The sequence below is a fragment of the Oncorhynchus mykiss genome, chromosome 15 (genome assembly GCF_057628025.1).
Source record: "Oncorhynchus mykiss isolate SJ-2025 chromosome 15, ASM5762802v1, whole genome shotgun sequence".
NCBI lineage: Eukaryota > Metazoa > Chordata > Actinopteri > Salmoniformes > Salmonidae > Oncorhynchus > Oncorhynchus mykiss.
In genome coordinates this window covers 64,446,756-64,473,356 of record NC_143036.1, presented here as the reverse complement: position 1 = coordinate 64,473,356, position 26,601 = coordinate 64,446,756, and the positions used below count along the sequence as shown (strand labels likewise).

At 44.7% G+C, this 26,601-nt stretch overlaps 3 protein-coding genes across 6 annotated transcripts in view; 1 reads left to right on the top strand and 2 right to left on the bottom strand.

Annotated features, from left to right (window-relative positions):
• The window catches only part of LOC110490493 (tubby-related protein 3), a 38,512-nt gene extending 22,128 nt beyond the window's left edge, over nt 1-16,384 (top strand). For all 3 annotated transcript variants that reach the window (XM_021563906.3, XM_021563905.3, XM_021563907.3), the window contains 9 exons: nt 5,583-5,745; nt 6,686-6,892; nt 11,080-11,213; nt 11,441-11,632; nt 11,865-11,977; nt 12,156-12,273; nt 12,379-12,477; nt 12,867-13,038; nt 13,188-16,384. In XM_021563906.3, the coding sequence (XP_021419581.1) occupies nt 5,583-5,745; nt 6,686-6,892; nt 11,080-11,213; nt 11,441-11,632; nt 11,865-11,977; nt 12,156-12,273; nt 12,379-12,477; nt 12,867-13,038; nt 13,188-13,321 (1,332 nt within the window). In that variant the 3' untranslated portion in view covers nt 13,322-16,384. The remainder of the gene's footprint in view (nt 1-5,582; nt 5,746-6,685; nt 6,893-11,079; nt 11,214-11,440; nt 11,633-11,864; nt 11,978-12,155; nt 12,274-12,378; nt 12,478-12,866; nt 13,039-13,187) is intronic.
• LOC110490775 (protein mono-ADP-ribosyltransferase TIPARP) lies at nt 16,238-22,889 on the bottom strand. Its single transcript, XM_090199041.1, is given in 6 exon segments — nt 16,238-17,160; nt 17,475-17,753; nt 19,434-19,621; nt 19,757-19,949; nt 22,011-22,186; nt 22,188-22,889. Coding segments are annotated over 6 exon segments (1,992 nt in total). The 3' UTR covers nt 16,238-16,706.
• A 594-nt stretch (nt 22,890-23,483) lies between these two features.
• Nucleotides 23,484-26,460, bottom strand: LOC110490492 (zinc-binding protein A33). Of its 2 annotated transcripts, none has more exons than XM_021563902.3 (6): nt 25,934-26,460; nt 25,302-25,747; nt 24,992-25,087; nt 24,653-24,906; nt 24,443-24,564; nt 23,484-24,260 (listed from the first exon to the last, which is right to left on the bottom strand). In XM_021563902.3, the coding sequence occupies exons 2-6, from the start codon at nt 25,716-25,718 to the stop codon at nt 23,716-23,718; spliced, it is 1,434 nt and encodes a 477-aa protein (XP_021419577.1). In that variant the 5' UTR covers nt 25,719-25,747; nt 25,934-26,460; the 3' UTR covers nt 23,484-23,715. The 2 variants fall into 2 exon arrangements, with proteins under 2 accessions (XP_021419577.1, XP_021419578.1); XM_021563903.3 differs by having other exon boundaries at nt 25,302-25,782; nt 25,934-26,114.
• Between the last annotated feature and the right edge of the window lie 141 nt (nt 26,461-26,601).

Sequence of the window (26,601 nt, the reverse complement as noted above, 5' to 3'; positions counted from 1 at the left end):
TTTAGCCAGAAATCTAAAGGGGACCAACCCTCGTCGCTGTTGTCCCTAGTTTCCCAGAGTGTTTGTGATGGCTGTGACAATGTCAGCTCTAATGATCCCACTGCCTTGTCACTGTCTCCAGTCTCTCTGTACCCGTACTGAACAGAGCCTCGGCCAGCATTTCCAACTCTAGGTTTACTAAGTAGTTTGAATGGTTTGCACTGTATTTTAAGCACTCTGTTACTTTGTCTCAGCATCTTTTACAACAGTCTAGGCTTACTTGTCCAGGACCCATGTAAAAGGTTTTTCTAAATTGATTTCAATGGATTTGTTGCTGAAGGTTCCTTCACTGAGTAGCTTATGTCCCATTTCCTCTAGTGGTATTGCTAGGATACAAAGGTCCATTATTCTGTGACCTTTACTATGAGATAAATATAGCCTAGCCAACCTTACCTCACCTGTCCTGTTTCTATGCGAGTTGCTTATTCTGCCTTCCAATTTAGTCTCAAAGATACCGAAGGAAGAAAACATGACATTTTACTGTGGCTGAATGATTTGCCAGGTCGGGTCATGACGCTTGTATGTGTGTTGTTTACAAAGCCATCTGGGGTTCCATTTTGAGATTCACATTGAATGGCCATCATGTTCTGTCCTCTCCCTCAACAACAGTGGGAGTGGTGAAAGACAACAACAAAGAATGTGGAGTCTATCAAGGACACTCTGACACGGTTACCATAGGAACATGCATTTTGTTTGACACCCCTGAAACGGAAGCTTGCAAGCCACAATAATTTGTTTTTTTGTTAATTTGTTTTGTCGTAAGATAACTCTGAGAGAGAACCCTGTTTTTCAAAACAACACCACCACCACAAAGTGTCTGATAAGGACAGAGTCGTTACTGATTGTCTGGTTCTCCGCATTTTGAGTGATCTGGATAAGGTCTAAGGCTGTCTGTATAAGGTTGAATATAGATGTCACGCCCTGGTCTTAGTATTTTGTGTTTTCTTTATTATTTTGGTCAGGCCAGGGTGTGACATGGGTTATTTTATGTGGTGTGTTTTGTCTTGGGGTTTTTGTAGGTCATGGGATTGTGGTTAGTGGGGTTGTCTAGAATAGTCTATGGCTGCCTGGAGTGGTTCTCAGTCAGAGGCAGGTGTTTATCGTTGTCTCTAATTGGGAACCATATTTAGGCAGCCATATTCTTTGAGTGTTTCGTGGGTGATTGTTCCTGTCTCTGTGTTTGTTTGCACCAGATAAGGCTGTTTAGGTTTTCACGGCACGTTTCTTGTTTTGTATTGTTCGTGTTTATCTTTGATTAAAGATGTATCGAAATAATCACGGTGCATTTTGGTCCGCCTCTCCTTCGACACAAGAAAACCGTAACAGAATCACCCACCACAACAGGACCAAGCGGCGTGGTGACAGGCAGCGGCAGCAGGAGCAGCGAAAAGAGAAATGGACATGGGAGGACGTTTTTGACAGCAAGGGTTGTTCCACTTGGGAGGAAATACTGGCTGGAAGAGATCGCCTCCCATGGGAACAGGTGGAGGCACTTAGGAGAGCAGAGGCAGTCGGAGAGAGGAGCCGGCGATACGAGGGAACACGGTTGGCAAGGAAGCCCGAGAGTCAGCCCCAAACATTTCTTGGGGGGGGCAAGCCAGGTAGGAGACCTGCGCCAACTTCCTGTGCTTACCGGGGGGCTAGAGAGACCGGGCAGGCACCGTGTTATGCTGTGGATCGCACGGTGTCTCCAGTGCGGGTGCATAGCCCGGTGCGGTACATACCAGCTCCTCGTATCGGCCGGGCTAGAGTAAGCATCGAGCCAAGTGTCATGAAGCCGGCTCTACGCATCTGGTCTCCAGTGCGTCTCCTTGGGCCGGCTTACATGGCACCAGCCTTGCGCACGGTGTCCCCGGTTCGCCTGCATAGCCCAGTGCGGGCTATTCCACCTCGCCGCACTGGCAGGGCGACCGGGAGCATTCAACCAGGTAAGGTTGGGCAGGCTCGGTGCTAAAGAGCTCCAGTGCGCCTGCACGGTCCGGTCTATCCAGTACCACCTCCACGCACCAGCCCTCCGGTGGCAGCTCCCCGCACCAGGCTTCCTGTGCGTGTCCTCGGCCCAGTACCACCAGTGCCAGCACCACGCATCAGGCCTACAGTGCGCCTCGCCTCTCCAGCGCTGCCGGAGTCTCCCGTCTGTTCAGCGCTGCCAGAGCCTTCCTCCTCTCCAGCGCTGTCGGAGTCTCCCGCCTGTTCAGCGCTGCCAGAGCTGCCAGTCTGCAAGGAGCAGCCAGAGCTGCCAGTCTGCAAGGAGCAGCCAGAGCTGCCAGTCTGCAAGGAGCAGCCAGAGCCGCCAGTCTGCATGGAGCAGCCAGAGCCGCCAGTCTGCATGGAGCAGCCAGAGCCGCCAATCTGCATGGAGCAGCCAGAGCCGCCAGTCAGCATGGAGCAGCCAGAGCCGCCAGTCAGCATGGAGCAGCCAGAGCCGCCAGTCAGCATGGAGCAACCAGAGCCGCTAGTCAGCATGGAGCAGCCAGAGCCGCCAGTCAACATGGAGCAGCCAGAGCCGCCAGTCTGCCAGGATCCGCCAGTCAGCCAGGTTTTTCCAGATCCGCCATTCAGCCAGGATCTGCCGGAACCGCCAGTCAGCCAGGATCTGCCGGAACCGCCAGGATTTGCCAGAACCACCAGCCAGCCAGGATCTGCCAGAGCCATTAACCTGCCTGAGCTTCCTCTCAGTCCCTAGCTACCCCTCAGTCCCGAGCTGCCCCTCAGTCCCGAGCTGCCCCTCAGTCCCGAGCTGCCCCTCAGTCCCGAGCTTCCCCTCAGTCCAGTGGGGCCCTTGGTGAGGGTTACTAGGCCAACGTCGGCGGCGAGGGTCGCCAATATAAGGACGCGATGCAGGCGGATTGAGACTTTGTTGGAGTGGGGTCCACGTCCCGCGCCAGAGCCGCCACCGTGGACAGACGCCCACCCGGACCCTCCCCTATGGGTTTAGGTGTGCGGCCGGGAGTCCGCACCTTGGGGGGGGGGGGTTCTGTCACACTCTGGTCTTAGTATTTTGTGTTTTCTTTATTATTTTGGTCAGGCCAGGGTGTGACATGGGTTATTTTATGTGGTGTGTTTTGTCTTGGGGTTTTTGTAGGTCATGGGATTGTGGTTAGTGGGGTTGTCTAGAATAGTCTATGGCTGCCTGGAGTGGTTCTCAATCAGAGGCAGGTGTTTATTGTTGTCTCTGATTGGGAACCATATTTAGGCAGCCATATTCTTTGAGTGTTTCGTGGGTGATTGTTCCTGTCTCTGTGTTTGTTTGCACCAGATAAGGCTGTTTAGGTTTTCACGGCACGGTTCTTGTTTTGTATTGTTCGTGTTTATCTTTGATTTAAAGATGTATCGAAATAACCACGCTGCATTTTGGTCCGCCTCTCCTCCGACACAAGAAGACCGTAACAATAGATGAGTGTCTGGCATGATGATGAGGAAGTCATCATAAAGTAATTCTTCTCCAGTCAGATGAACTCGTGGATACCAGTTTTATGTCTCTGCATCCAGTAGGAAGGAAGTTAGCGGTAGTTTCGCCAGCCAATGCTATCTAGTGTTTGAGCAATGACTGGAAGTACAGTACAGGAAGTACAGTCTATCTGTTTTAATGAGGAAAAGGGATGGTGTCCTCATTAGAGGTCGACCGATTATGCTTTTTCAATGCCGATACCGATTATTGGAGGACCAACAAAGCCGATACAGATTAATTGGCCGATTTAAAAAAAAATATATATATTTGTAATAATGACAATTAAAAACAATACTGAATGAACTCTTATTTTAACTTAATATAATAAATACATCAATAAAATCCATTTAGCCTCAAGTAAATAATGAAACATGTTCAATTTGGTTTAAATAATGCAAAAACAAAGTGTTGGAGAAGAAAGTAAAAGTGCAATATGTGCCATGTAAAAAAGCTAACGTTTTAGTTCCTTGCTCAGAACATGAGAACATATAAAAGCTGGTGGTTCCTTTTAACATGAGTCTTCAATATTCCCAGGTAAGAAGTTTTAGGTTGTAGTTATTATAGGAATTATAGGACTATTTCTCTCTATACCATTTGTATTTCATTAACCTTTGACTATTGGATGTTCTTATAGGCACTTTAGTATTGCCAGTGTAACAGTATAACTTCCGTCCCTCTCTTCGCTCCTCCCTGGGCTCGAACCAGGAACACATCGACAGCAGCCACCCTCGAAGCAGCGTTACCCATCGCTCCACAAAAGCCGTGGCCCTTGCAGAGCAAGGGGAACAACCACTCCAAGTCTCAGAGCGAGTGATGTTTGAAGCGCTATTAGCGCGCACCCCGCTAACTAGCTAGCCATTTCACATCGGTTACACCAGCCTAATCTGAGTTGATAGGCTTGAAGCAGAGCTGCTGCAAAACGCACTAAAATGCTGTTTGAATGAATGCTTACGAGCCTGCTGCTGCCTACCAGCGCTCAGTCAGACTGCTCTATCAAATCATAGACTTAGTTATAACATAATAACACACAGAAATACGAGCCTTAGGTCATTAATATGGTCGAATCCGGAAGCTATCATCGTGAAAACAAGACGTTTTTTCTTTCAGTGAAATACGGAACAGTTCCGTATTTTATCTAACGGGTGGCATCCATTAGTCTAAATATTCCTGTTACATTGCACAACCTTCAATGTTATGTCATAATTACCTAAAATTCTGGCAAATTGGGCGGCCCAAACTGTTGCATATACACTGACTCTGCGTGCAATGAACGCAAGAGAAGTGACACAATTTCACCTGGTTAATATTGCCTGCTAACCTGGATTTCTTTAAATATGCAGGTTTAAAAATATATACTTCTGTGTATTGATTTTAAGAAAGGCATTGATGTTTATGGTTAGGTACACATTGGAGCAACGATATGCACCGCATCAATTATATGCAATGCAGGACACGCTACATAAACTAGTAATATCATCAACCATGTGTAGTTAACTAGTGATTATGATTGATTGATTGTTTTTTATAAGATAAGTTTCATGCTAGCTAGCAACTTACCTTGGCTTCCATTGCATTCGCGTAACAGGCAGGCTCCTCGTGGAGTGCAATGTAATCAGGTGGTTAGAGCGTTGGACTAGTTAACTGTAAGGTTGCAAGATTGAGTCCCCGAGCTGACAAGGTAAAAATCTGTCGTTCTGCCCCTGAACGAGGCAGTTAACCCACCGTTCCTAGGCCGTCATTGAAAATAAGAATGTGTTCTTAACTGACTTGCCTAGTTAAATAAAGATTAAATAAAGGTGTAAAAAAATGTTTTTTGTTGTCCAAAACGGTGTCCAAAAATACAGATTTCCGATTGTTATGAAAGCTTGAAATCAGCCCTAATGAATTGGCCTTTCCGATTAATCGGTTGACCTGTAGTCCTCATGGACTGTGGGGAAGAAAGGCCAGGTATACCTGGACAGATACAGGTAGGGTCCAGAGAGAGAGGATCACTAGAGCCTTATCACCAGCTGTCAGTCTTGGGCAGGTAGGGACATACAGACAATATTTGCATGGTAAACTCTCACTGTCGTAATTCCCCTCCCGTCCACAGAGGGCTCTGTTGGAGCAGAAGCAGCGGCGGAAGCGGCAGGAGCCTCTGATGGTGCAGCCCAACCCAGAGGCCCGGCCCAGGCGCTCCAGGCCTCGGCGCAGTGAGGAGCAGGCCCCGCTGGTGGAGTCACGCCTCAGCATCACCAGCGATGTCATCATGGATGGTGAGCCTTGGTTTTTGGGGTTAGCTACTGTACTAGCTAGTTTTTCCGGGGTCAGCTCTCACCATCGGGATAAAGTAATGGGTCTGAGGAAGCAGGATCAGTGCTGAGCGATTGAACCCCAGTCTACAGTCAAGAGATAGACAGTTGTTGGTGTTGGCTGTGAAGAAGAATACTTTAATGATCAATTTGCTTTCCAGTCCAGAGTGAGGACAGTATATCAGGTGAGGACAGTGAGAGGGAATGGTGGGAGAAGGTGGGGCCAGGCCCCATGTTGCCCAGGAAAGCAGGAAGAGGGGCCAGTCATGGAGCTCACTCTGAAGGAGCAGAGTGGCTTTCCAGATCGAGGTAGAGGAGACCAGTCAGGAATTACAAGACTAGAGAAAAGGTGCTTATATAGAATAGGATCATAAACATTGGTGCATCCCACTTCTGATACCAATCACCTGTACATTGGCATGCAATATATTTTAGTCTCTCATGTACTGGGATACAATACAATGTTCCTACAAACAATCAGGAAGCTAATATGATGACGTGTGTGTGTGTGGTGCGTGTGTGTGTGTGTCTAATAACGCCTCCCTCAGTCTTGGGACATGTGGAGAAGCGACTGTTCAAGGTAGTGGAGGAGATACCCAGGAAGATGTTCTCTGATGCCCAAAGGGGCCAAAAGGGTCACCTGCTCAGTGCAGCATATCACTCCATGGCACAAGGCTAAGCTTTGACATGAACATAGAGGAGAGGTATTACAGAGAAACGCAGCTGCAAGCAGACGGCTAAGTAATAAGGAGTAGGTACAAATCAAATCACCTCAGGGAAGCACAGACAGGAATACAGAACAGCTCTTGGAGAAGTAAACAGCTGGGTGCTCAAACACACAGACTAGCAGGACAAAGTCATTAACATAATTCAAAAACGTCTGTGAATGCACCCCACCCTGCAGGTATCGACGGCCCTGCTGCCTTCATGGGCTCTGAGGCCCCAGACCTGGGTGCCAAGATCCAGATTCTGTCGGTGAGCAAGTCCCAGCCCCTGTCCCTGTCCCAGCCGCTGCCCCAGTCTCCCCCCGCAGAGGAGCCAGACCGGGACGGAGACACGGAGACTCTGCTGGAGCCCAAGACGGACATCCACGAGCTGCTGCAGAAACGAGGTGAGCCGGGGGGGGGGGGAGCTTGAGAAGGGAGTCAGGACAGGGAGTCAGGACAGCCAGTTTGGACAGAAGGTTGGAGTGTTAAAGTACAGTGTTATAAAGAGTTCTGTCAGTAGGTAAGGCTGGGGGGGTTCCTGAACACCTTACCTGACCAAGAAATACTCCGGGACCTAGTAATGGTCAGACCATGTGACCAGGAAATACACCGGGGCCTAGTTATGGTCAGACCATGTGACCAGGAAATAGTCCTAGCCCTATGACCTCCACTGCACAGACAATGTCTCATACGCAGTAGTGCTATAGACAGAAGACCTAGGAGAGTGTGTACACATGCGAGTCAGTCATTTATATCTTCATCGTCATCTACCCTGACGCCTCAGCACACGAATACCAAGCAGCTTCAGAGATCACATCCCGTCTGCTGCTCTGGCAGGCCTCACGGCTACACCGATAGGGCACTCAATATAAGTGTCTCTTTCACACCTCTGGGCTGGTAGAGGCTCTTTGTAGTAGAGAGAGAGAGAGAGAGAGAACACGAGAGAGAGAGAGAGAGAGAGAGAGAGAGAGAGAGAGAGAGAGAGAGAGAGAGAGAGAGAGAGAGAGAGAGAGAGAGAGAGAGAGAGAGAGAAAAGGAGGACAGATGAGAAATGGGAGCGTATCTGGTCGACATCGTTGTTCGGGGACAGTTTCAAGAACTATGAAGGTTGTGGTTTATTGTTCTTTCAGTTACCCTCATTAAAAGCCATTGCGCATTGATAAAACCTTTTCCCTGCTCTGGGATACTTTCTCCTCTCAGGGCTGTGGTGCTGCAGTGTGCAGTTAGAGAGATGGCGGAGGGCAATGTTGATTGTGACACAGTGAGAATTTGATCATTTTATCATGTGTAAAGGGCAAGAGTAGCATCCACCTACCACAGTACCTATTTATGCCACCTCACCTCCCCTCCTTCTGGCTGGTCCACGAAGAGTGTTGAAGTCTCTTTCATTTCCTGAGACTTAATTCAATATCCTTCTGTACTGTTACTGTGCTAAATGACAAACTAAATTAAGATAGCCAGGTCTATATCCAGGAGAGTGATGTATTACCTAGTTAAACCTGAGACCCAGATTAAGGGCAGTGTATTACTGCATTAGCCTCAGTTTTTAAGGATCTTCTCCTGGACAGCAACAAGAGAGCAGAGGTGACACTCCCCTCTCAATAATGCAAACCGTCATCATGAATGAATGCCTGGTCTGCTTAGTGCTACTGAGATACAGCCTGTCCTCAGGTGCCTTTAGATAGTATCTGTCTGCCCATGCTTTTTTATTTCCCAGTGGAAATGAATTGAAATGGAAACAGCAAAGGATTAGTGATAGCCTACTGCCTCCATTTGGATTTGACTTGGGGACGCTATTCAATCAAAACTGGTCAGTGAGTTCCCAAGTTCTTCATGTGCTGTGAGACAGAGAAAGCCGTTGAAATGATCACGTTGCAAGTTTTGGTTTTGCAACCTGAGCGTTGACATTTCCATTTCCAAACTTTGTGTGCTGTTTTAATTGATGCCTTTGAGTCACTATTAGAATGTAGCTGACATTTGCGGTCTGTATTTCATGTTTGGCAGTACGCTGACATTTAGACATCTCTGGGGCTAGATGGAGTGAACACCACTGTGTACATATTGTTTCTAGCCACGTTGGCCAATACATATGTGTCTGTCTGCAGAGGCGTGGGACATCTCTCTCAGCCCCTCCCCCTCTCTGACCCCACCAACGCCATGGTGGTCCAGTTGGTTGGTGCAGTGGAGGAGGGCCCAGAGGAGGGGCTGGAGGAGGGGCCAGAGAGCCCACTATCTGCCAGGGAGAAACTACTCCAGTAGTAGGAGAGAGCAGCCTGTCGTTCCCATGGTGACAGGGCTGAAGTGAAGGTTGCTGGGTTTCTGTCTCTCTCCCTCCCTCCTTTCCACTCTCTGTTGCACTATCTCTATGGAGCAGAGGTGAAACTGAGGGAGGATACAACAACAGTGAATTCTATAGTTACTGATAATAACCTAGTCTTTGGATGTAAAGTGCTAGGTATTATACTCTGGCCTCAAGCCACACCGAAGAAAAACATTTCATATTTCTTGTATCATCAACAATGGAACACATTGAGAGCGGACATTTTTCCCCTTCTCACTTTGAATTATGCTTTTACACCTTAAAAAATGCTTTCTCATTAAAATATTCCACAGCATCAGCCAGAGTCACTGCTGGTAAATCCAATTAGCAGCATTACTGACACCTGTCCAGAGCAGCTCCCACAGAGGCCTGTCTGACCACACCGTGTTGTGTCTGTCTGGCTGGTATCTCTCAATAGGATTTCTGCTTTCCCTCGTGCCTAACTAACCCCTTTACATTGGACAATCAGGGCCGGTTTCGCGGACACAGATTACTCCTGGACTGAAAAGCATGCTTAACGTGCATTTAGTACAAGACTAGGCTTAATCTGGGTCCAGGAAACCAGCTCTCAGTGATGGATAAAACACACTGAAGATGGACAATCTATTGTCTTGTATATCAACAGTATACTTTCCAATGTGGAAATGTATAGGGCTCTGAAGTGGACTAACAGTGGTGTCTGGGGATAATGAAGGCTGCTGGGATGGCTAGAGTAATTATTCTCCAGTCAGATGAACTCGTGGATACCAGTTTTATGTCTCTGCATCCAGTAGGAAGGAAGTTAGCGGTAGTTTCGCCAGCCAATGCTATCTAGTGTTTGAGCAATGACTGGAAGTACAGTACAGGAAGTACAGTCTATCTGTTTTAATGAGGGAAAGGGATGGTGTCCTCATTAGAGGTCGACCGATTATGATTTTTCAATGCCGACACCGATTATTGGAGGACCAAAAAAGCCGATACAGATTAATCGTCCGATATAAAAATGTATTTGTAATAATGACAATTACAACAATATTGAATGAACACTTATTTTAACTTAATATAAAAACATCAAAATAAATTTAGCCTCAAGTAAATAATGAAACATGTTCAATTTGGCTTAAATAATGCAAAAACAAAGTGTTGGAGAAGAAAGTAAAAGTGTAATATGTGCCATGTAAGAAAGCTAACGTTTCAGTTCCTTGCTCAGAACATGAGAACATATGAAAGCTGGTGGTTCCTTTTAACATGAGTCTTCAATATTCCCAGGTAAGAAGTTTTAGGTTGTAGTTATTATAGGAATTATAGGACTATTTCTCTCTATACCATTTGTATTTCATTAACCTTTGACTATTGGATGTTCTTATAGGCACTTTAGTATTGCCAGTGTAACAGTATAGTTTCCGTCCCTCTCCTCGCTCCTCCCTGGGCTCGAACCAGGAACACAACGACAACAGCCACCATCGAAGCAGCGTTACCCATGTAGAGCAAGGGGAACGACTACTAGAAGGCTCAGAGCGAGTGACGTTTCAAACGCTATCAGCGTGCGCTAACTAGCTAGCCATTTCACTTCGGTTACACCAGCCTCATCTCGGGAGTTGATAGGCTTGAAGTCATAAACAGCGCAATGCTTGACGCACAACGAAGAGCTGCTGGCAAAACGCACGAAAGTGCTGTTTGAATGAATGTTTATGTGCCTGCTTCTGCCTACCACCGCTCAGTCAGATACTTAGATACTTGTATGCTTGTATGCTCAGTCAGATTATATGCAACGCAGGACACGCTAGATAATATCTAGTAATATCATCAACCATGTGTAGTTAACTAGTGATTATGATTGTTTTTTATAAGTTTAATGCTAGCTAGCAACTTACCTTGGCTTACTGCATTCGCGTAACAGGCACTCCTTGTGGAGTGCAACGAGAGAGAGGCAGGTCGTTATTGCGTTGGACTAGTTAACTGTAAGGATGCAAGATTGGATCCCCCGAGCTGACAATGTGAAAATCTGTCGTTCTGCCCCGGAACGAGGCAGTTAACCCACCGTTCCTAGGCCATCATTGAAAATAAGAATGTGTTCTTAACTAACTTGCCTAGTTAAATAAAGGTATAAAAAAAATAATAATAATTGGCAAATCGGTGTCCCAAAATTTCCGAGTGTTATGAAAACTTGAAATCGGCCATAATTAATCGGCTATTCCAATTTAATCGGTCAACCTCTACTCCTGATCCCAACCAATGGAGTGTAAGCTGTAGGCCACATCTCCCATAGTGCACTCTTTCTCCCTTGACAAGGTCTATCAGGCAGTATGAACTACGAAGAGGCCAGTGAGGATGAGGAACACGGTGACGAAGACCGGACACGCTCGTTGTCCCCCAACCCAGAGTCAACCCGGCCTGCGTCTGCCTCCAGCACAAAGTCCAACACAGTGAGTCCAACCGTACAATTGTCTCTGTCCTGTCATATCATTAGGAGCATACACATAGCTGTGTGGCTATGGCTTGTGGCAAATCAACTTGTCACTTGAAGACACTGAAACAACAAGATGGCAGATGAATGTTGTCCTCCCTACTCCTGTACCGTATCTCCTTTATAACAGCGATTGGCCGGTATGTTTTGTGATGTAGCAGTGTGTGTTTTTTTTCCCCCTCACAGGAGTACGTGGCACCGGGGTCGCCCACGGCGGAGAGCGCCCTGATCGAAGTGGACAACCTGGAGGAGTTTGTGGTGCGTCCCGCACCCCGCGGCGTCACCGTCAAGTGCCGCATATCCCGGGACAAGAAGGGAATGGACCGCGGCCTGTACCCCACCTACTTTATGCACATGGAGAGAGAGGACGGCAGGAAGGTACATTGACCTCACATCCTGTCATAGTGGATTAACATGGAGACAAGACCTAGATGGGTTTATTTTACCATCTTATCTCACAGGCCTGTTTAATTTTATTTTCCTCAATAGCTACATTTGAAATGGTGTGAGAATATAAAGTAAAAGTAACACCTGTTTTGATTGCGGTGATTAAAATGATGGTTTGTGAGTTTCCCTCTCACCCTGAGTTTACTCTCTTTACTTCACCCAGCTGTTTCTTCTGGCTGGGAGGAAAAGAAAAAAGAGCAAGACGTCCAACTACCTGATCTCAGTGGACGCCACGGACCTGTCACGCGAGGGAGAGAGCTTCATGGGGAAACTGAGGTAGGACCATATCTCACTCGTCTCACAACTCTAAATATAATTCAAAATCTTTGCTGATGAACAATTTCCATATTGTTTTGAGCCCTCGGCTGCATCTGATAACCTGGGTGTGAAGTGGGATTGTGAGTGCTGGAGGGACATTGTAGACTCTAATGTGATTGGTCTGGTCATCCTGCAGGTCTAATCTGATGGGGACCAAGTTCACAGTGTATGACCAAGGCACCAACCCCTGTAAGAACCCTGGAGCTCTGCTGGAGGAGAGCAACACACGACAGGAACTCGCAGCCATCTGCTATGTGAGTGTACACGCACACGCACACACACACGCACACAAATATAATTGAACCTGTAAGGTTGTGTGACATTCTGTGACGTTCTGATCTCCTGTGTTCTCTCTGCAGGAGACCAACGTTCTGGGGTTCAAAGGCCCCCGCAAGATGACCGTCATCATCCCAGGCATGAACATGAACTTTGAGAGGGTTCCCGTCCGTCCAAACAGTGTATGTATCAGCCCCATGGGACTGTACAACTCCAATCACTTCTTCTAACATTTGTAGTCACTGTACTTGTTATGCACAGTAAGGCAGAGGGGCATGTCAGAGGCATGTCAGAGGGCATTTAGCACAATCTGAATAATGGAGTGAGTATTGAAGTCAACATCATGTAATGGAAACTGAGGCTAACCCACTAAGGGCTGTGAGATGTGGTCACTGGGGAGTGATGTCAGATTAGATGGTTTGGATGTCTGGGTCGTATTCATTAGGGCACGCAACAGAAAACTAAATAGAGCGTTCTTATTGGGTAAGTCAAGGTTGTCACTCCCTGTTTCAGTCCCATTTCTTCTGTTTAGTGCCTAATGAATACAACCTTGTTGTCTGTGTGTTTCCAGGAGCAGGACAGCCTTCTAAGTAAGTGGCAGAACCACTCAGTGGAGAACCTGATCGAGCTGCACAACAAGGCCCCTGTGTGGAATGACGACACCCAGTCCTACGTGCTCAATTTCCACGGCCGCGTTACACAGGCCTCCGTCAAGAACTTTCAGATCGTCCATGACAACGATCGTGAGTCGATTCATCAGTGCTTCTCTCGGCTCTTTCTCTCCTCTCTTTCTCTCTTGCTCTTTTTCACTCTCTATTTCTCACTCCCTCTCCTTGGGTAGAATGGAATAATGATTTCACATTATTGAGTCGTCTCTTCTCTCTTCCCTCAGCGGACTACATCGTAATGCAGTTTGGCAGAGTGGCCGAGGACGTATTCACCTTAGACTACAACTACCCCATGTGTGCCCTGCAAGCCTTCGCCATTGGCCTGTCCAGTTTCGACAGCAAACTGGCCTGCGAGTGACCAACCTCATCACGACTCCTAACTCGCCATTCCCTCCATGGCCTTTTCAACCTACTCCCTCCCCTCCAGGACAACGCCAACTCCACAACACCGCCCCTCCCCGTCACAGGATTCAGCGCCTTCCTTGTACAGTCAGCAGTCAGTTCGCCAGTAGTCTGCCACTATGGAAATAATCATGAACTATGACCTCTCACCCCTACGTGGTACATCCAATCATGGCACCCGAATCATGCTGACTTGGAGAGCAGATGAAGAGAGTGGGTGTGTGTGAGAGAGAGGACAAAAGCAAGTCGATTTGGGTGGAGGATATAGGATTTTCCTTATTGGCAGAAAAATGAAATGACCGTCCACAAAGGGAAACTTGTCAAATCATCAAGGCGCCTTTGTTTTTATTTGTATTTATCTGTAGTTCTGTGTCAATGAGTTTGCATTGCTGTTTGTTGCTTTAGCTGTTGTATATTGGTGATTTGATGTGTATTGAAATTGATTGAAAGGGAAAAAGGACACCAAGCATCATAGACCAAACACTCCCTGTTAGGGACAGGACTTCTAACACAGACTAGACCAGGTCATAGGAGATGGTGTCTTTGATTTATATCAGATTTGAATGTTTTATAGGCCTCAACACATGTCTGATGAACTTGACTTTTTAGCAGATGCTTTTAAAGTTGCCTTTAATGTTGATTCCAAGTGTCATTTTACTCCATTTTACATTCTGTTGCCTTCCACAATCACTGTCGTGCGATTCTTTTTTTGCAGCATCAAGATGTTCAATAACTCTAACGTTAAACTATTTCAACCCTTTTTTAATTTTCTTCCTCTTGAAGATACATTTCTCATAATCACATTAATTTGCCTGCATATCCATCCAATGTGTCCTCATCTGTTTTCTTGTTTTAAAAACACACGTCAGTAAAAGTATCTCAGTAGCATTCTGAGGAGTTTGGAAGGGAACATTTCTTACTGCAATTCCTTTGTACATGTCATTTTGTGATGTCTTAGCCCCATGTCAAGTTAAAACCTCACGGGAACGTCAATAGAGTTGCCCAGCAAGCACGATTAAAGGATTTTATTATAGTTTTATGTAAGATATGTCTTAATGTTTGGACATACTGCTCATTTTCAAATATCATAAAATGTCAGCCTAAATGTCATTTCAATGTGTGGAATACAAAAGAGTTAGCCTGGAATCCAAACAATAGAGGAATATTCCGTTTGGATTCCAAGTGACAACGGTCACCCTGTACTCAGTCTACATTATATGCCAAACGTATCTACCCATTTAAAATGATACCAGATTGAATAATAACACATTTTATATGTACTGTAACTGTTCAGCAGACTACACTTGTACTGTACCATGAAGTCATTGAGAACCCACTGGGCGAAATCTGGTTGAATCCATGTTGTTTCCACGTAATTTCAACCCCAACATTTGAGGTGATGACTTTGAATCAACGTGGAACACTGACTGGATTTGCAAAAAAGAATTGCGTCTTTTTTTTTAACCCAACATTTAAATCCAATGACTGGGTCAAATGTTTGTTTGATTTCACAATGATCTGTGCCCAGTGGGAAATTACTTTTGGGGTGACATTTAAGGTGCATAATAGTTCAAATCTGTGCAAAAATAAATATAAAGATGAGCATAACAAGTTATTTAAGTAATTTTAAGTACACTGAAAAATGCATAAATAGTGGCCTTTTACAACGCTCGTTGCAGAAGAAAAGTTTCAAATTACATCACAATGCCAGATTATTACTTTTACAGTATTTTTTGCACCATGAAAAAGTCACCCTTGATTATAGTTTCAGCTGGATGGATATGCTATAGAGATGATTCTGTCCAGTTCTGTGATTCTTGTTCTTGGAGGATTAGGAACATTCCTGGGTAACCTGCAGGATGCATTTGATTCCTGTCCAAACAAGACTAACACTGATTATGTGTGACAGTGTCTGGAAACAAAGTTAATTCACAAGATGTACTGTTAGAAAGAGGGAAAGGGTTTGTTTGTACAAAATATATAAAAGAGAAATATAACGTTTTACTACAGAATACTTATGGGGAATTGCATTCCATTCATAATTTAACTTTCTGACATTTGTGGGGGGGATTGAATTTCAGAAATATGACTGTAAATAGAATAAATGAAGATATTGTAAAGTGCACAAGACTCCCCCTGTAAGCTTAAGTAATTCATGTATTCCGTAAAATACATTTATTTGCACATACAGTGCTGTGAAAAATTATTTGCCCCCTTTCTGATTTTCTCTACTTTTGCATATTTTTGATACTAAATGTTATCAGATCTTCAACCAAAACCTAATATAAGATAAAGGGAACCTGAGTGAACAAATAACACAATTACATACTTGTCTAATGTATTTCATAAACAAAGTTATGCAACATCAAATGCCCCTGTGGGAAAAAGTAAGTGCACCCTTAAACTCAATTACTGGTTGTGCCAGTTAGCTGCAATGACTCCAACCAAACGCTTCCTGTAGTTGTTGATCAGTCTCTCACGTCACTGTGGAGGAATTTTGGTTGACTCTTGCATGCAGAACTGCTGTAACTCAGTGACATTTGTGGGGTTTCAAGCATGTACTGCTCGTTTCATGTCCTGCCTCAACATCTCAGTTGTGATTAGGTCTGGACTTTGACTAGGCCATTCCAAAACTTCTAATTTGTTGCCTTTTAGCAATTTATTTTTGCTTTTATTTGTAGGCTAGGTTGTAGCAACCTCATGATGGGTACAGGGAAAATGTTAGTATCATGTAGTAGCCTAAACCTATCAATGTTACATTAAAGTGGGTGAATGGAATATGAATGACAGTCATCCAATATTCTGTAATAGAAATAAGAACATGCTCATAAAAAAAAATCGTCCTCCGTAATCATAAACTGGACCGACTGCCTGTGTTCAGTAAACCCATTTATTGTCAATAACATAACGACTTTACAGTTTATTAAGAACCTTTTTGAAAGCAACATCTAGAACTTATCATTTCTTCTTTCTACATTATCAAATTACAATTGTTTCCATTATTAAAACATTTCGAAAATATATCAAACTTGTTTGTGTTACATTTAGAATTCCATTTAAAATGGGACGTTGTAGAAACTTACTGTAAAAACGGTAATTGTAAAACTTCATAAAACACATATCTATTCTAAAGACATTCCAAGTCTTTGGAAGGCTTTGAACATTATCCTTTGGACTGGATACACAAACATTTTGTTTGATGCAGTTTTGACTGATCTATTCTTAATGCTGTCTTTCACCTAAATGCAAGGTGCTGCATTACGGTCTGGTGTGGAATGAACATCCAGTGAACAACAACAGTTACCGTCACAGGCAGCAACACAAGCTCTCCCAGGGCAAACCTACTCATTAACGTCCACCACTAGCAGTTCTTTGTATTTGATCAGGTAGTAGGGGTAGCACTGGCACCGGTCAAAAACTACAAAGATGGTGGGGTTGACCAGCTGGTCCACACAGGTGTCGTATAGGTTGTAGTCCTCCTTCGTGGATCTGACGGGTGGCGGCCGGCGGTATTTGCACTTGCCCACGCTCACCTTTCCCACCAGCACCTTGGCCAGGAACATGTGACGCACCCCAGCGTCAGGTGACACCGCAGCGAATGTGTTGGAGTAGGAGGCGTCGCGGGCGAAGTAGGAGCCGTAGCCGTACACGAACCCGTTGGCTCCCGAGACGCGCGGGTCAAAGTTGTTGTGGCAGATGTCCTCAATGAAGTCCCCGACGGTCCCGTGGAACAGGTGCCTCTCCAGAGCCCCGTCTTCCTTGGTGTCGCCGCGCTTCCGCATGTGCTCCTTGTACCTACAACACAAACAATGACACCTAATGTATGTATTCATCTTAAATTCAATCGGTTTTTATCAGTATTACATTTATTCATTGTCAAATGGAGCAGGAAAATAAAAAGCCTTCATCTCCTTTGGATAACCCTTATCAATAAAATTATATTGATCTGTTGTGTGATGTAATGTTGCACTGTGTTATCTACCTTTTCCCTATCCTTTATCCCATTCCCACATGACGGTCATATACACAGTACATGAGGAAAATGAATGGCTATTCTCGTAAGGATAGAAAACATATCAAAGAGGGCCAGAGGGAGTCCCCATCCACACCTTTGGAACTTGTCCCAGTGGAGAACATTCTGGATCTGGTGGAGGCTGACTATCTCCACCCGGGTCTCTGACAGGGTCTTGTGGAACAGGCGGTGGACCTTCTGAAAGGCCTGAGTGTTGGCCGGCACATCCACCATGCTGTAGTCCTGGTCTGGGGCGGAGCTAGGGGTCCACACTGGGGGGTACCAGGTGCTGAACTCCCCCAGAGGGTCTACACTGAAGTTGGCCGGGGAAGGCTCGGTGGATGTACCGGCCAGACCATCCAGCAGGATACCTGTCCTATACAAATCAAGTAGATTATTGTTTTCGTGAATGTAGTTCATATTATTGATGAACTACAACTAATATGGTGTGATTCCAGCATTATGAGTAGGACCCGGAGAAATGCTCTACCACCTGACCTATGACATTAACCTGCAGTTCAATCAATAATTTTACTGATGACACTACAGCCTCTTCCAAACACATTTCAACATAATGAACACATGGTTAGTCGTGGTTAGTCATTTTACAGGTCAGGAGTATCTTTCTAGCCCCTCCCACACAGATGCGTCCCCTTCAGGGTCTAAATGCCAACAGGTGGCTTGAGATGACACTATCAACCTTTTGGTGCTGTAGGACAGAACTACTGGTTTAAAAAGAGTGGAGAATTTCTCCAGGCCCCAATTATGAGTTAAACTACATGACCAAAAGTATGTGGACACCCCTTTGGACTCGGCTATTTCAGCGACACCCGTTGCTGACAGGTGTATAACATTTTGCAATCTCCATTGACAAACATAAGCAGTAGAATGGCCCGTACTGTAGAGCTCAGTGACATTCAACGTTACACTGTCATAAGATGCCACCTTTCCAACAAGTCAGTTTGTCAAATTTCTGCCCTGCTAGAGCTGCCCCGGTCAACTGTAACTGCTGTTATTGTGAGGTGGAAAATTCTAGGAGCAACAACAGCTCAGCGAAGTGGTAGGCCACACAAGATCACAGAACGGGACCACCCGGTGCTGAAGCGCGTAAAAATCATCTGTCCTCGGTTGCAACACTTACTACCAAGTTCCAAACTGCCTCTGGAAGCAACGTCAGCACAATAACTGTTTGTCTGGAGCTTCACAAAATGGCTTTCCATGGCGGAGCAGCCACACACAAGCCTAAGATCACCATGCGCAATGCCAAGTGTTGACTAGAGTGGTGTAAAGCTCGCTGCCATTGGACTCTGGAGCAGTGTAAAAACGTGTTTTCTGGAGTGATGAATCACGCTTCACTATCTGACAGTCTGATGGACGAATCTGGGTTTGTTCAATGCCAAGAGAGCGCTATCTGCCCAAATGCATAGTGCCAACTAGTTTGGTAGAGGAGGAATAATGGTCTGGGGCTGTTTTTCATGGTTTGGGCTAGCACCTTAGTTCCAGTGAAGGGAAATCTTAACGCTACAGCATACAATGACATTCTGGACGATTCTGTGCTTCCAACTTTGCGGCAACAGTTTGGGGAATGCCCTTTCCTGTTTCAGCATAACAATGCCTCCGTGCACAAAGCGAGGTCCATACAGAAAGGGTTTGAGAGCCCTGACCTCAACCCAATCCAACACCTTTGGTATGAATGCTGACTGCGAGTCAAGCCTAATCGCCCAACATCTGAGCCTGACATCACTAAAGCTTTTGTGGCTGAATGGAAGCAAGTCCCCGCAGCAATGTTCCAACATCTAGTGGAAAGCCTTCCTAGAAGAGTGGAGGCTGTTATAGCAGCAAAGGGGGGGAATCAACTCCATTTTAATACCTATGATTTTGGAATGAGAGATTCGATGAGCATGTGTCCACATACTTTTGTAGCCATGTAGTGCATAACAAACAAGTGCATGTAAATTAGATTTAAGATAATTGAACACAGTTCAAAAGAGCCTAGAAAGTAAGGTAACTGAACCAATCCACCAGCTCAAGGTTAAAACAAAACATGGATACGTACCTCAAATGTGCTCTCAGAGACTTAAGGGAGCGGTAGAAGGGTCTGAGTCGGATGGCCCGCTGAAACCCTGTGGTGACGTTGGTCTGGATCATACTGATGAAGTCCACCTTGTATTCCACCGCTAAGATGTGCAAACGACACTCCAGCTCCCCAGCATCCCTCTTGTCCAGAAGGATCTTGGACACATCCTTAACAAGACAACCCAGTAAGTCAAAGCATACATGAACATGAAACAGAGGTAACCATTTGTGAGGGAATTATCTTTTGTCATGAACAAAAACGCAGACCGCCATAGCGAAAGTTCATTAAAGATCTGAGGGTAGGAGAGAGGGGTTTGAAGCACTCACGTCTTTGTACTTTGTCCAGCTGAGGTTATTCCACCAGAAGAAGCACCACCTGGTGTAGAGGTGAGGGTTCTTGGTTGGGTCTGTGGTGTTCTGGAGTCTTCTGACCCGGTCGTATTTCTCCCCGTCCTTCAACGTCATGTTGTCAAAGTGCAGGGTGAACATAACCGTACTAGTGATGGGGGGGAATTAGATACAGTTACGTATCGGGATATAACTTTTTGACGATATACAGAGCCTTCAGAAGTTTATTCACACCCCTTGACTTTTTCCACATTTTGTTGTGTTACAGCCTGAATTCAAAATGTATTAAATTGATATTTTGTATCACTGGTCTACACACAATACCCCATAATATCAAAGTGGAATTATGTTTTATAAATTAAACAGCAATAAAAAGCTGAAATGTCTTGAGTCAATAAGTATTCAAACTCTTTGTTATGGCAAGCCTAAATAAGTTCAGTAGTACACATTTGCTTAACAAGTCACATAATACGTTGCATGGAATCACTGTGCAATAATAGTGTTTTACATTATTTTTGAATGACTACCTCATCTCTGTACCCCACACATCCAATTATCTGTAAGGTCCCTCAGTCGAGCAGGGAATTTCAAACACCGATTCAATGCCTCACAAAGAAGAGAACCAATTGGTAGATGCGTCCAAATTAAAAAAGCATACATTGAATATCCCTTTGAGCGTGGTGAAGTTATTAATTAAACTTTGGATGGTGTATCAATACACCCAGTCACTACAAGGATACAAGCGTCCTTCCTAACTCAGTTGCTGGAGAGGAAGGAAACCATGAGGCCAAAGGTGACTTTAAAATAGTTTGAGTATAATGGCTGTGATCGTAAACTGAGGATGGATCAACAACATTGTAGTTACTCCACAATACTAACCTAAACGACAGACTGAAAAGAAGGAAGCCTGTACAGAATAAAAATATTCCAAAACATGCATCCTGTTTGCAATAAGGCACTAAGGTAAAACTGCAAAGAATGTGGCAAAGAAATTAACTTTATGTCCTGAATACAAAGGATTATGTTTCAGGCAAATCCAAAACAAAACAACACATCACTCTTCATATTTTTCAAGCATGGTGGTGGCTGCATCATGTTATGGGTATGTTTGTCATCAGCAATGTCTAGGGAGTTTTTGGGGATAAAAAAGAAATGGAATAGAGCTAAGCACAGGCAAAATCACTGGGAGATAAAATTCACCATTCAGCAGGACAATAACCTAAAACACAAGGCCAAATATAAACTGGAGTTGCTGACCAAGATGACATTGAATGTTCCTGAGTGACAAATTTACAGTTTTGACTTAAATCGGCTTGAAATTCTATGGCAAGACTAGAAAATGGCTGTCTAGCAATGATCAACAACCAACTTGACAGAGCTTGAAGAATAAAAAAATATACAATCCAGTTGTGCAAAGCTCTTAAAGACTTATCCAGAAAGACTCACTGCTGTAATTCGCTGCTAAAGATGACTCTAACATGTATTGACTCTTATGTGAATACTTATGTAAATGAGATATTTCTGTTTTTCATGTGCAAAAATGTCTCAAAACATGTTTTCACTTTTTGTTATTATGGGTATTGTGTGTAGATTGGTGAGAAAAAATGTCAATTGAATCCATTTTGAATTCAGGCTGTAACACAACAAAATGTGTAATAAGTCAAAGAATACTTTCTGAAGGCACTGTATCTGCACCAACATTTCAATATTTTTCCTTCATAGTTCTCCATCTTCTTTTTAAAAAGGGAGACCATCGGAACTTGTTCTCTCATGCTTTCTCTTGTCCCTCTACAGCAGACATTGTGAGCAATATGCTTGAAATCACAGTATCGAAACGCAATACATATCATATTGGCACCTAAGTATCGTATCGTGAGGTACCTGCCAATTCCCAGCTCTAATCATAGCAAAAAAACATTAAGAGTTATGGTGTGGTAGCAAGTAGCGCTACGTAAAAAAAAACGGTATCAAATCCTTAATGTCATCTCTGGCACTTCCCGTGTGTGTGTGGGTGAGTCTCAGTTCCTGTATTTTTCTTCTTCATAAACTCTGTAAATGTGCAATATTTTATACATTGATTAATAAACTATGGTGTGATTAAAATTCAGCAGTACTTATGGAGCTATGAATGACAACAAGTATGAAAATCACAGATTTTGAGGACTGATGGACAGTTTTATGATTAACATCTACTACCTGTACTACTCACCCTTCCTTGACTCCAATCTCCTCCCGGTTGACATTGCAGTAGGCCCTCTCTAGATTAACCTGGGCGCGTGGGGTGAAGTCTACCCACTGGTGACTGTTGACGCACCACAGCTGCCAGTGGAAGGGGTATGGCGTGTGGTGCTGCTTGCAGTTGCTCCCCGTCCTGCAGAAGTAAGTTTAGAAAGTGGTCGCAGATCTGGATGTCGCCGGAGGTGTTTGTGTGGAAGGTCAGACTGGCTGCCGTCTTGGATGGACCAGGGGGCTGATTAGTGCTAGCGGCTTGGGCTTGTGTTTGGGCTGGGGTGGTAGGCTGGTGGACAGGCTGTGGCTGGGTGATGATGACAGGCAGGGGGAGGATGAGAGAGGTGGTTTTGACTGGGCCCGGTGTCATGTTTTGGGGCTTGTGAGGTGAGATGGTGATTGCTCCAGGTTGAGGAAAGAGGGTGCTTTGAGGAAAGGTGAGGAGCACACTGGGGGGGATTTTGGTTGGGCTCATTTGTTGTGGTAAAGGTTGGATGATCATTTGGGTCGGGCTTAGGGCTGAGGATGGGCCTGACGACAACTGGATGATCCTGGTGGTGCTGCTGCTTTTGCCAGGAGAGCAGATAAGAGTATTGCTGGCACTAGTAGTCTGCCCTGACTTTGAGGGGAGAGGAGTGAAGCGGACATTGATACTGTATGGTGTCACAGTCCAGACAATGTCCACTTGTTGGGAGTGCATGGCGTCCCACACTGGTAGACTGGTGTTGGTGTCAGAAGGGACCTCCATGAGCAGTAGAGAAGGAGTGAGGAAACTGACCTTGGGAGACTTTGGACAGGCCTCTGTGATCACGGTTGTAGGTCCCCTCTTCTTCCCTTTGATTGATGAAAGGTCAGTCATCTTCAATATTTTTGAGGGTAAATGGTCAGTTTATGTTGGCATAGATAGCATGGTACACGAAGGACTAAAATGTCCCAATCCTGAGTCTGACAAAACAAAAGCCTAATACTTTTAAAAGCAACACTTATAACTTGACCAAAATCCAATTTGCTGGAATCCTAAAAACACGTATAGAGATATCCTGTAGACATTTAATATAAAGGTACTAATTAATACGAATGCTTGAGACTTTGCGTCGTGTTTCTTACTAGCTAAATTACTAGCATCGCATAATGCAAAAACAGAACATGAACTTACTTTTTAGCTGTTAACTTGCAGTGTTTCAGGCCTAATGAATCTGTCCACGTTTTGTTTTACTCGAAAAAAAGTATTGATTGGTGAGTAACTTAAAAGACATTTACATTTAAGCCTAAAAAAGATCTGGAAGTCGTCTTCAAACAATATTCTTACAGGATAGTTTATAGATTTCAGGGGATACCATTTGACGGTGTTATTACAGGAATGGTTTAGCCCAACTATTTGAAATTGATGACGACTGCACAGAAATACTAGTTTATCTTAGTATTTTCTAATAAAATATCACCACAGCAAGTCTGGTGTTCCATTTTTATTTAGTTTTATTCCACACAGAAAACGAAACTTTTATTCCATACTACACAATAAAATAAATGTCAACAAGTGTCCATTAAATCATATGTAAGTGTTAATTTAAAGACAACTAGTGGCAAATATTTAAATATTATTTATCCATTAGATGTTTCTCATGACATAAAATCAACATCAAGAAAGACACTAGAGACAGAAAATTCCATGTGCCAACACATTCTCAGGTGTGATCTAATGCTTTCACTGAGACCTCTAATGGCTCAATCCTCAGAGGACACTGCTTGCAGCCAACCCAGAAATAGGGGAAGACCTTCTCAGAAAAGGTGTGTTTGAAAGTGTAGATCTGCGTGTTGTCAGCTGGGTCAGAGAAGCACACTCTCCCCTTCTCCCAGTCTAGCTGCACTCTGATCCTCCGAGGGCTCTTCTTCAGATTGAGTCGTGTCAGGGGTGAGGTCCCTGCAAAGTACATCTTGTGGTAAAAGTACACGGACAGGTATCCATTCTTCAGCACGGAGGAGACCTTGTCTTTCCTCTGGATGGACTCTTTGGCTACGCCGAGGACCCAGGCGCTGTTCTCTCCAACCTCCACATCCCAGACATGCTTTCCTGAGCTGAAGCCCTCAGAGCCCAGTACGCCTGTGTCAGGGTCAAACCTCTCGGGGTTGTCTGGAAGCTTCTGTTTGTCGTCGCTGTCCCTCACACTGGTGAGGTCTTCAGACAGCAGGAGCCAGGGGGCAGCCGTGTTGGGGTCCAGAGTCACTGGCGCTGAGGAAAAAGTATATCCAGTTACCATGATGTAATGGTTCTCACCACTGTAATTGCTGTGTCAATACACATTAAGAAGCACTTTAAGTGCTTAAAAAGTTACGGTTTCAGTCTATCATGTAACGAAATAGACTAGTCTTGACACCGAGTGATGTTCAACACACTCTGCAGTTAGTACTCACTGTATTTAACAATCCCTTGCATCTTCTCCCACACTTTGTATTGAAGTGAGCCCAGGTACTTAGCCACATCGATGAGTGCTCCAGAGACCATATCTGGGTCCTGCAGTGTGCTGCACTGAGCACTATACAGCAAGAACAAGAAGGAGTTAGTAGTTAGTACTCATCACTGTCTGTAGACAGCGAAACCACCAGGGGTTGTAATGGACTCACCTTTTCATTGTCTGCTTGCATTTCTTGAGAAAAAAAGTATCCTCCAAAGCCATCTCCTCCTCCACGGCTCTGATTGTGTCAGAGAGAGAGGCCAGGGTTCTGTCCATCTCCCTCATACTCTGCCTCAACATCTCACTCTTACTCTCCTCCTCCTCTTTCAGAGCTGCAAGCCTAGCAGCCTCTTCAGCTTGGAGGAAATGGTGGAGTGTCTCAAACTCCTCATGAATCCTCTTTGCCACAAACCGGGCCTGGACCTGAAATGAGACCTATGTTAGGTTTGTGTGTTAACATATGAGAGAGTTTGATTTATTTCATACTATGGCCAACCACCAACACTACCTGAATGTGTGTCACTGTATTTTCATAGTTTTGCTTCATTTTGTCAAAAGCCTCCGTCTTCTCTTGCAAACAAGTAAGCACAGACTTCATATCCTCCTACAAAGAACATTAAAAAGACAATTGGACTAAGAATAGAGTAAACAAAACATATCAGTTCTTCAAAGGCAAACAGTTGCAGAAGGCATAAAACAGATTAGATCAAACTCACAGCATTTCCCCTTTACCTTCATGTTCACCTCTGAACTCATAAAATGCTAGCTAGAGAACTCAATTTATATTTATAGGGTTGCCTTTCACAACAACAGATTACCTTCATGTCGCCTATAGCCTCTCCCACCGGGCAGCACTCATGGTTTTTATGCTTCCTGGAGGTGTGACAGACCACACAGATGGGCTCCTTGTCCTGCAGACAGAACAGCTTCAGCCTTTCCCCGTGCAGGGAGCACAGCTCACCCGGTTCACACAGCTCTCCTGTAGACCCAAGCGCTCCACTCTCCTGGATGTAGGAGTCACACAGGTTCTTCAGGGTGAGGCTGGCCACCGGCTCGTCCACAAACTCCCTTCTACAGAGAGGGCAGTCTCGGGCCGAGCCCTTCCCAGACCAGTACTGCTGTAGGCAGGCTGCACAGAAACTGTGGCTGCACTTGAGGACCACAGGGTCCCTGAAGATGTCACAGCACACAGGGCAACAGAGGTCCTCCTCTGGGAGAGAGAATCGAGCGGCCATGCCTTCTTCACACGAAAGTGATTCTTCCTCTGGAAGGGAATGTAGGGCAAAGGGACGCACAGAGCTGCAGGCATTAGACAAACACAGAGTGAGCCCTTGTTTGTGTTATAGTTAGCTAATGGCCTCTGTAAGGTACAGTATTTACTTTAACTTTACCCAACTAAATATTTGGGCTCAACAACATACTGCCTGAACTTCAAAATGGCCATACTTACTGCCTAGGACAAGTCGATGTTTAGTTTGGGAGTGCTTTAATAGAACAAGTTACATTGACACTCGCCTGATATCCAAGGCACGTCTACAGGAGAAAGCAACCAATACACGTAACTAGCTCCTTGTTTTATCTGCGACGCCAAGAGTTGTTTTGACTTCCTTCTTCCTGTTATGGTGTGACACATCCTTATCGGGGTGGAGCCAGGCAGACCATTCTTTAACACTTTACCACCAGTTCCACTTCGTGCTCACTTTGGTTTCATTATTTGGTGGTACTAGACTGTTACTCCATTGTTTGTGTTTGTTGTCATTGTTGTCTTTGTAAATAAATTATTTATTCATATTAAAAGTAATGTTTCACTAATGAGTTGTCAAGCCATGAGCACTACAAATACATAATATAAATCAACTACTATTTGAATGTTAATGTCATAGCCGTGGGATATATTTACTCCATTGATATTTACATTTTTGTTGTAGGCCCATTCTAACTATAGGCCCATTTTACAGTGTGGCATTGAGCAACAGTGGTCTCTACTGTATACCGGTTGTTGGAGATTCCCATCTAGTGGTGAATATTTGCAATGGTAGCAAATTTAAACTTTATTTTATAACGTGTTAATGAATTAAATGAGCTAAACCCACTTATATAATTAAGAAGGTACATTCA